The sequence below is a fragment of the Gordionus sp. m RMFG-2023 genome, chromosome 2 (assembly GCF_954871325.1).
Source record: "Gordionus sp. m RMFG-2023 chromosome 2, tfGorSpeb1-WG-v2, whole genome shotgun sequence".
NCBI classification, from domain to species: Eukaryota; Metazoa; Nematomorpha; class Gordioida; order Chordodea; family Parachordodidae; genus Gordionus; species Gordionus sp. m RMFG-2023.
The window spans coordinates 15,106,105-15,116,342 of record NC_088776.1 but is presented as its reverse complement, the minus strand read 5'-3'; the positions used below and the strand labels follow the sequence as shown (position 1 = coordinate 15,116,342).

The 10,238-nt window shown below is 26.7% G+C and overlaps 1 protein-coding gene across 1 annotated transcript in view; it reads left to right on the top strand.

The window, feature by feature from the left end:
- The first annotated feature begins 740 nt into the window (after positions 1-740).
- The window catches only part of LOC135925311 (isoleucine--tRNA ligase, cytoplasmic-like), a 34,876-nt gene continuing 25,378 nt past the window's right edge, over positions 741-10,238 (top strand). The window contains exons 1-6 of the mRNA XM_065460570.1: positions 741-903; positions 947-1,103; positions 1,318-1,572; positions 5,210-5,456; positions 8,415-8,499; positions 9,305-9,365. Coding sequence (XP_065316642.1) covers positions 788-903; positions 947-1,103; positions 1,318-1,572; positions 5,210-5,456; positions 8,415-8,499; positions 9,305-9,365 — 921 coding nt within the window. The 5' untranslated portion in view covers positions 741-787. The remainder of the gene's footprint in view (positions 904-946; positions 1,104-1,317; positions 1,573-5,209; positions 5,457-8,414; positions 8,500-9,304; positions 9,366-10,238) is intronic.

Genomic DNA, 10,238 nt, shown 5'->3' with positions numbered 1-10,238 from the left:
CATTTTTGGTTCATTTTATATATTTATAAATTTATTTTTCCAAAAATGTATAAATTATGATGAATAGTTTTATAAAAAAATATCAACTTTTACATTCTTTCTTTCAAATTATTGTTTAAGATATATGCATACATTTTTAAGGGTCAGGGAGTGGGGGGAGGACTAAGGGGGATATTTTTTATTAGCTAAAAATGTTATTCACAAAAAGTGATAAATTTCTGAAGGGGGCAAGGGAAAAATTTCCCCTTGCCCCCCTCCCTGGCTACGCCTATGGCTCCGGGGCTGGATAATATTACAACAGAATATCCAAAAATTGCACCTACGACAATATCTCGCTACCTATTTGCCCTCTTTCAATTAAATGGGAGAGCGGAACTACTGCAGTGTAATAGAACATATAATACCTATGCAACTTCCCATAAATAAAGACCACAGAAATTTAAGGATTCTGTGTCATAAAATTTTTTTTTATGGTTCTCTCAAAAAACCCACAAAAATATCATCTACACCCAATCTACACCTTATCTTTTCCCCAAAAATACAAATGTTTGTACAGGCCAAACAAAACAATATACTGGAGCCAAAATTAGCTCAGAAAAATAACCACGCAGAAAAAAAGTACAAAGACACCCTCCTACATCACATTTGTAGATTTTAGCTGCTAGGGTTTTCCCCACATACAAGCCCTATGCAAGCATGAAGGCCTGGCCCTATGATGCAATTATTACATCTATCCTTATTTCGGATTTAAAATTTTTTAAGGTGCTGGCAAATAAATTTAAAAAAAATGTTTCAACCTCCTCAAAGTATAGATTTCCCTCTTGAAGAAAAGCTTATTTTAGAATACTGGAGTGAAGTTAAACCTTTAGAAATAAGTTTAGAACAATCTAAAGATAAGCCAAAGTTTATATTTTCTCCCAAATTTTAAAGATGTATAATTATTAAGATATGGATTTTATGATGGACCACCTTTTGCCACTGGAATGCCTCATTATGGCCATATCTTAGCTGGCACGATTAAAGATATAATTACAAGATTTGCTCATCAAAATGGATTTCATGTTGATAGAAGATTTGGATGGGATTGCCATGGATTACCTATAGTATTTAGTTTTATCTATAAATATTTAATACAGCATTTTAAAAATATGAATTCTTGACATAGTTACATAATATGTTAAGATTAAAAAACTGTTTTAGATAGGATAAAGATTATTTATAAACTGATAAAATCTTTGAATTTTTTAAAAAAATATAATATAATGTGTAAAATTATATATCTATGATTTATTTTAAAAAAATATTCTAATTTATTAGGAATATGAGATAGATAAGCTTCTTGATATAAAATCTCCTGAACAAGTTTTAGAGATGGGAATAGACAAATATAATCATCATTGTAGAAGTATAGCAATGAAATATTCAAATGAATGGAGATATTGTATAAATAGGCTTGGACGTTGGATAGATTTTGATAATGATTACAAAACTTTGTATCCTTGGTTTATGGAGTCAGTTTGGTGGGTCTTCAAACAGCTTTATAATAAAGGACTTATTTATAGGGGGTTTAAGGTTTAATTTAAATAATATATTTCATAGTTTATATTTTGAAAATTTACCCATTTGTTTATTACTAAAAAATAAATAAATATCAGAGACCTAAGCCTAACCTGGGTTCCTGACTCCAAATAGCTTATAAAATGGTATAATTGAGCCAGACCTTTACAACCTATGGCCTAAAAATCAGAGACCTGCAGAGGTATCATTTGCACGGCCTGGCCCGGATTTTTTTTCAAAAATTTTTACAGCCTGGCCCCAGTTTAAAAATTTTAGGTCCAACTTGGCCCGGATATTTTATAAAAAAAAATTTTCGGGCCCGGCCCTGATTTTAAAAATAAAAATTTTTTTAGGCCCAGCTCGGAATTTTTTAAAATTATATTCAACCTGGTATATACAAAAAATTCACCTATTCGGTATTTTATCATATTTTTCGGCAAGTATTATCATTTAATAAACAAGCATATTAGCTGGTGTTGCTAAATGACTCATTTTGAGCCGATTTTTAAAATCGTATTTTCGCCAGAAAAATATTGACCTAGCCTCGAAATTTCGATACTATATGTCTAGTCTAGACCTTTGCTCCTTATATAAACAAAATTTTTAGGCTTGCGTAATATTTTTCTAAATAAAATACTGTGTTAGCCGTTTTTAAAAATCGGCTCAAAACAAGCCGTTTAACAACACTACATATTACATATTTATTTATTTTTTATTCTAAATTAGTATATTACAAATTGATATAATAAAAAATTTGTGTAAATAATATTTTGAGAATATACTATATTAATTGTATTTATAAAAAAAATAAAACTGATATTTTAATTAATAAAAAATATAACATATATTATATAATAATGTATTTATTACCTATTATCCTTTGCGTATTAATTCCATGGCAGGAAAACTATAATTATATTATGTAATAGATACTATGAGTGTTAGCTAGTGTTAACCTTCACCCAACATTATATTATTCAAACTATATATATAGTCATTATAACCATATCTAATTGACTAATATAGCCCGGCCCAGCCTGGGTATTTAAAAAAAAAAATTTCAGGCCTGGCCTGGCCTGCGTATATTTTAAAAATTTAAAATATGGCCTGGGCTTAGGGCCAGGCCTGCAGGTCTCTACTAAAAATATTAACATTATGATGAATAAATTTTTTTATAAAATTAATAAATATAAAAAAAATCTGGGCCACTCTAAAAATTTTTAAAAAATATCTATGCAAAGCTTGAAAAATCTGGGGCAGGCCTAAATCTGTAAAATATTTTATATTTTTACTGTCTATTAACTAGGGTTGGCCAATAAAAATTAAAATACAATACAATTTCAAAAATAATATTCTATTTGTTTTTTAAAATTTTATAAGAGAATTATGATATCTTCCAAAATCTAGATGTTAAAATTAAAAGATCTATTTTTTTATGTCTAACTTGCACATCATGTACTTGTTATTGGTATTTGAATTTAAATGTTTAAAAGAAAATTAGTTTTCCTAAACGATTCCTAAGTTTGGAATACACTCCATGATGAAAATACTCTACTAAAGCTGTTGATTGTTTTATTATGAATTAAATGGTCTGTTACCCATCATTCATATTTTTTTCATCTGAAAACATAATTTTATCAAATGAATCAGATCTGGGATTTTACCATGATTGATGGATAAGAGATTGGTTGTAGATATAAAATAAGTCGTATTCCATTGCCTTCGGTTTCTTTGTTTGTTAAATTTGAAACATATTTGGGGGTTAGAAGATTGGATAAGAAATATGTCGGTGAAAGTATTATAATGTTGGCTTACAGGATGGTGGATTATAAAAAAAACTATAATAATAAACTAGGGCTGTGCTGATATTAAATATCAGATGGTATCGTGGATGGTATCGGCACCAATATTTAGCGTATCTGATATTTTTTGAATAACCGATCCTATCCGAAATTTTTTTAAAATTGTTTTTAGTAATTTTATGATTGTATATATAATCTTATAATTTTATCTTATAAATAATTTCATTATAATAAATTAATAAGAGGAACTAAAATACAATTTATTTGTTGTAATGTTTAACAAAATAGTTTAAAACTTTACACTATTTTTTGTTATAATGTGTGCAACAAGAAAAGGATTTTAAAATATCTAACGAGTCGCATTCAGCTAGTGTTGCTAAATGGCTCGATTTCGACAATTTTTAATAATAATTAACTCAAAATTTTAGCAAAATTAAATTACTCAAGCTTATTGACTTTGCCCACAGATGGCAAACTATTGTATTGACGAAATTTCGAAATTTAGGTAATAATATTTTGGTTAAAATAGCCTTTTTAAAAATCGGTTAAATGGAGTTGTTCAATAACACTATCATTCATAAATATTGCAAATATTTTAAATGAGATTATTGACTTTTGGAAAATAAAAAAATAAAATACACTTAATCATTCGTTAAAGTTAGTTGATTTTTATTAAAATAGTTTTATGACATTGATACAAAAAATGTATGGTAAAATAAATTAATATCATTATCGGATTGGTTTTTTTAGTAAAATCGGATCCGTGAATAAAAATTGTGGATCGGCAAGTCCTATAATAAACTAATCTAATTTAGATATAATTAATCCTTTTTTTAAATTTTATCAAATAACCAAACATTTTAAAAATGATAGATTGCTTATTTGATTTGTGCGATATTTTGTTATAAACATTTGATTTATCCTTAGAAAAAGGGTTAATTAAAGCATATTTATCATAATATGATTTCAGAACTACCTTCTATCAGAAAAAGTGAGGAGCGAGCTAGTTTTAAAAATATTAATTCTTGTGACATACTAAACAATTGATTTAAATTAAGGGTATTAACAAAAATTTTAAATTTATATAATGCATCAGGGCACCGAATTGGGAAATACCGATAGCTAAAATTTAAAATAATAAAATTATTATTTTTTATTAGTCAAAAAATAAAATATTAAATTTGGTTTAAAAGTTTTATTTGAGGATATTCGTAATAGTATTCGTTTTAAAAATGTATGATTTTCTTTCCGACTCTCGGATATCGAGTAGATAATTTTTTTTTAAATAGATGCACATATCATCAAATTTTTGATTGACTGTCGGCTTTTCTTTTAACAAAATATCAAATTGGCTCATGACTTATCTATAATTTTTAAATAATTTCCTGACAGATCTCCTGAAGCATTAACCTTTTACTTACAAAGAAATATTGTAGTAAGGTATGATGTAGGTTCACTCTAAACCTGTAACTTTTAGCCAATAATTTATGAACTTTTATATTTGTATTTTTAAACCATATATTAATATTTTAAAATATATTAACCTAAAGTGTAGTGTAATGTTGTTAATCAGCTTCTGAGCCATTGCTAAAAAAATGGTTAGAAACAAGCCATAAATCAAGAAAGGATTTTTTTTGTTTTAGGCCATTTCCTAGAGCACATTTTTTTTAGCATGCCCTTTTGCTTAAATTTATTTAATAATGTTAAAATGTAGGTGTGATAATGAAAAAATGCTATTGTGCTTTAGAATTTGTGATTTAGCCATTTTTCTGTCTAAAAGCTGAATAGCTGATTTGAATTACCATTTCACAACACTCTGTCTATTTTTTATTTTTGTATAAAAATTTCAGGTTATGCCCTTTTCAACTGCCTGTCATACACCCATATCCAATTTTGAATCTGGTCTTAATTACAAAGATGTCAATGATCCAGCTATAACCATTAGTTTTCCTCTCATCGAAACTTCACTAAATGACAAGATTAAAGGCGAAATGATTAAAGTAGTAAGTTTGTTAGCCTGGACCACTACACCCTGGACTTTGATTTCCAATTGTTTTCTCTGTGTGAATCCGAATTTAGTTTATGTCAAAGTTTTGGGTAGGATTTTATATACACGCATTTATTTTTAGCTCTATTTACAAATTACTTATTCACCAAACTAATGCTTATATTATAACCTATGTAAAAAATTAATATTATTATTCATCTTAAATAAGGTTTTTATCCAAATTTAATAATCCATTTAATATCATAATCTCAAAGGGTTCACAACATATGCTTAATTATGTAAACAATATTTTGTTTTTTAGTAACAATAAATATTACTTTATATCAGAGATCCAAACCGAACCTGAACCAAACCATTAAACCGCTAAAAACCGGTATTTTTATCGAGCCTAAACCGTTAAAAAATTTCTAGCCTAACCTGAACCGAACTGCTAAAATGCCTCTGAACCAGTTCGAGCTAAATCATGATTTTATGCTTATAAAATAAGGTGCAAGTTATTACTAGAGTAAGTATATTGCAAAAATTTTAATTATATTCGAATTGTTTTAAATATTATTATCAATCACATTTGATTGATAAGTGTCAGTCATAATTTTTATAAACTTTAGTATATTGCCATTATACAACATTTTTAAGTATTTTAAGCATATAAATTATAATGCATAGAGAAAAATTACCAATATATAAATTATTTACATATAGTATTAAAAATGACACATCAAAATGCAATATTATTGATTGTTAAATAAAATATGAAAGGCCATCACGGAGCAAATCTTGAGCGTCACATAAAACCACCCTATAGAATTCGATAGAATTAACAAAATATCACAACAAAAGCCTAATAAAATAAAAAAACTTTAAGATGTCATCAAGCCAACACACGATAGAAAAAGCATTAAAAGAGTGTTGCATTTTTGCGTTACAAAAAAAAACATTATTCAAATTGTAATAATATTCAAACAAAAATTATGTTTTATTAAAAAGTTATTATTTAGATCCCCGTCTATGTAAATGAGATGAAAAGCGTGATAATTGTAGATTTTTCATACTTAAAGAGTTTTAACAAGTGGGATGATGAACTATTATTTTTCCGCTTGGAAGACTTTTTAATTTTTTACTTTTACATATAATTTTTATTTTTATATTAATTTTATTTTGATTATGTTTTTCACTTTGTGTTTGATTATAGTTATTTATTTAATTAAGATTTAGAATCATATTTTAGTATATATTTTTATTTTATATTTTAGATTCTTAAGTTCACAATCCAAATACTTCCAATTGTGACAAATAGTAAAACTAAAAAAAAAAAATAATCGATGCTTGTACTGAATTTGTCACTTTTAATGGCAGACCATTTAAATTAATCGATGATAGCGGTTTTTAAAAAAATTATTGATCCTTTATTAGAAGGCATGGATAATATTAAAATTAATTTTCAAAATATTCAATCTTATGTTGCAGAATTAGCCTTAAGTATTCGGCAAAAGTAATCAAAGAAATAAATGATAAGTTATTATCTCTAAAAATTGGCTGTGCTACTCATATAGACAGGTCCATTATTGGGATTAATCTTCAGTATATTCAAAAAAGCAAAAATTGTTCTGGAACACTAGCAATGAAAGATTTGAACTGCCCACTGCAGAAAATTTAAAACTCCTCTTAATAAAATTATTAAATGATTATGAAATCAAAACTACAAATATACACTATAACAACTGACAATGGGGCAAATCATTAAGATGGTAAAATTATTTATGGAGGATAGTGAGAATGACAATCAAATGTTTGAAAGAAGAACAAATATAAATTGTCAGATATCATACTGGCAGTGCTGGCTACTCAGGTTAGTGTGGAAAGATGTTTTTCACCAATTAAATTTATACTATCTCCTTATAAATGTAATTTGAGTGAGACTAATCTTGAGAATATATTCATTGTGTGGCCTAATAAAAATTTTTTAAGTAAATAGTTAAATATTGTTCACATTAAAATAAATCATTGATATATATATTGTTACATTTATAAATTAAATATTATTTTATAATGTGCAATTAATAAAAATGAAGGTTTTATGCATGTGTTTTTATGAAAAAAAATATTCTTATACATAATTCAAATATAGGTTTGAATACAAAAGTGTTTAAACCGGTTTTTAGAGGTCAGAACCGAACCGGACCGATATTTTTATTTTTTACGAATCGAACTTGAACCGTGAACCGTTATTTTTATTTGAACCTGAACCGATCCGATATTTGTTTCGGTTTGAATCCCTGCTTTATATAATCTTTTTTTGTAACTTCAAGTTTTTAAACTAAATAGTATGGATGTTTGATTCAATATCTTTTTCATCAATCCAATAATGAAAATATTTTTTAAAAGCTGATCTGATATCGAACTAATGTTTTAATTAAAAATTTGCTTGTTAAAACTTTAAGATTTTGATATTTTTAAAATGTAATCAGAATATTCCTCTGCCATCCTCTCTTATTAAATAAGCTTCCAAAACTTTTTTCCATTTTAATTCTATATTGTTCTCTTAAATATTGGAATGAAAAATATAAATGCTAATAAACAAAGTTATAATAGATATTTGCAGAATGAAATCAATAAATCACCATTGACTCTCACTCATTCACTTTATAAAAAGTGTACAGGCCATAATGCGATTTTTTATTATTTCAAAAAATGGGATCGGTTTTTAAATAATATCGATCCGATCCCATATTTTCGAAAATAACCGATCCGATTTCAATCCAATATATGATCAGATTGCCCTACGAAATATACCTAAAAGAATAATATTCTATTCTACCACAAATATAAATTATACGCTAAATCCTATATTATTTGGTAAAAGGACAAAGCATTTTTTTTCGCTCATATTTGACAATAGCTTTCAAATTATCTTTAAATAAAATGTAATATTTTTCTGGACAAAATATTGAGTTAGCCGTTTTTAAAAATCGATTCAAAACGAGTCGTTTAACAACACTACCCCTAATCATGCCAAACTTCTTTTAATTTTACATGTTATATATTAGATGAAACGAGTGGAAAAATGTACATCCTAGGTGAATCACGTTTACCCACTTTCTTCAAACCGGGAAAATACAAAATTTTGGACAAGTTTAACATTTTTTTCTAACATCACTTATGTCATAACCATTCTTTATCCCCTTAAGTCAGGTCGCGTCTTTTAGACTTTGTCAAAAAAAAGATTTTTTTATATACAAGTGCAACTGGGTTTTAATTTAAATTATTGATGATATTCGTTGCGTAATTTTAGAAAATTAACATACAAAGTAAATTCCCATTTAATTTATAAAATTTGTAATTTTTTTTTATGATAATGGTAGCGGGTTGCTTTGCACAATATAAAACATCTATTGTTGATATAAAATAAAGTATAGGATACCTAAGAGTACAAAGTTATAAAAAAAATATCATTCGATTAGAATAGTTTTAACGTTATATTAATCAAAAATAAAATTCAATTAGACTCACCTCAATTTTTTTAAAGATTTTGTGTAATGGTAGTAAAAATATTACATTTTACTTCCAAACTCCGGTTATATTCTGAGATATGGAGTCTTAAAAACGGAAAATAACATTATATAATAATTAAGCTATGGCAGCGATTGAAATCTTGTTTAAATAATGGCTGTTTAATGTGACATAAAATTGAATGTATACTTAGAACCGGAATTATAAAACCAGAAACATACATGGAAAAAAAGTATTTTTTTACAAGTTATTACTAACTAGACTAATTTATATATGATCTCCGGTTGTAAGGAGTTGGGAAATTTTTTTTAAGAACCAGAATAGTAAGGGTATAATTTGAAAAACAAATAATGCTGAAAACGACAAGTATTAAATATTTTCCTTCTCTGAAGAACTTATGAGTTTCATTTATTAATTATAAATCTAGATTTACCGGCGATCATCTTAAAGGCAAATTCTACGTCCCTTTATTCCCATATTACGCTCACGTATATTATATTATATATTAATATTTTTTTAAGAAAATTATTATCTGGCGTTAAGATCTAAAAGTTTAATAATAAAACCCGATTCAAGTTCTTTTTTAAAAACGGGATTAAAATTTTAGCCAAAATAATATTATGTAAGCCTCGAGATTTGACAAATAGAGGTCGAAACCTTTTAGCCGTCTATGAGCAAAGTCTCTAAGCTTACATAATATTGTTTTGATTAAAATCTTAATCACCGTAAGCTAATCATTTTATCGGTGTTTACCTCCTAATTAAAGTTCCAAATAATTTTTTTGGAATTAATAACAAAAAATCAATCACAATCTTGGTTAAATATAAACGAGGGGTTATTAATTCTAACAATCACAATTTATAACCCTTATAAAACATTGAACCTTAACAAAATTAACTAACGATATAAGAATTCAACATGTTCAAATGAAATAGAATAAAATATAAATTTATAATGAAAATTGCAACCAATTTAATACCATTTTTTCCCCCACTCTATTATTAACAGTAATTTTTTTTAAAAAAAGAATTTTAAGTAACGTAATAATCCTTCCTTAATTACTAGAATTTTTTGTTAAACGTTTATTTAAATCATGAATGATAGATATTAGTATAGTTGGGTATTTACTATATTTTTAGCCGGCCAAAAAATCGGTTAAACCAAATTTTTAGCCGAAAACTATCATTTTGGCCTCGGCGTTTTTTTATAAAGGTGTTAGCTCAAATTTGGAGGAACTAATTTAAATTTAAACACCTTAATTTTAACGGATTTTCTCCGGCAAGCGCCTGAAGAATGAGCCGAATTAGCTGGTATTTTGCCATTACCCAACTATAGATATTAGCACAGGTACGATATGTAAC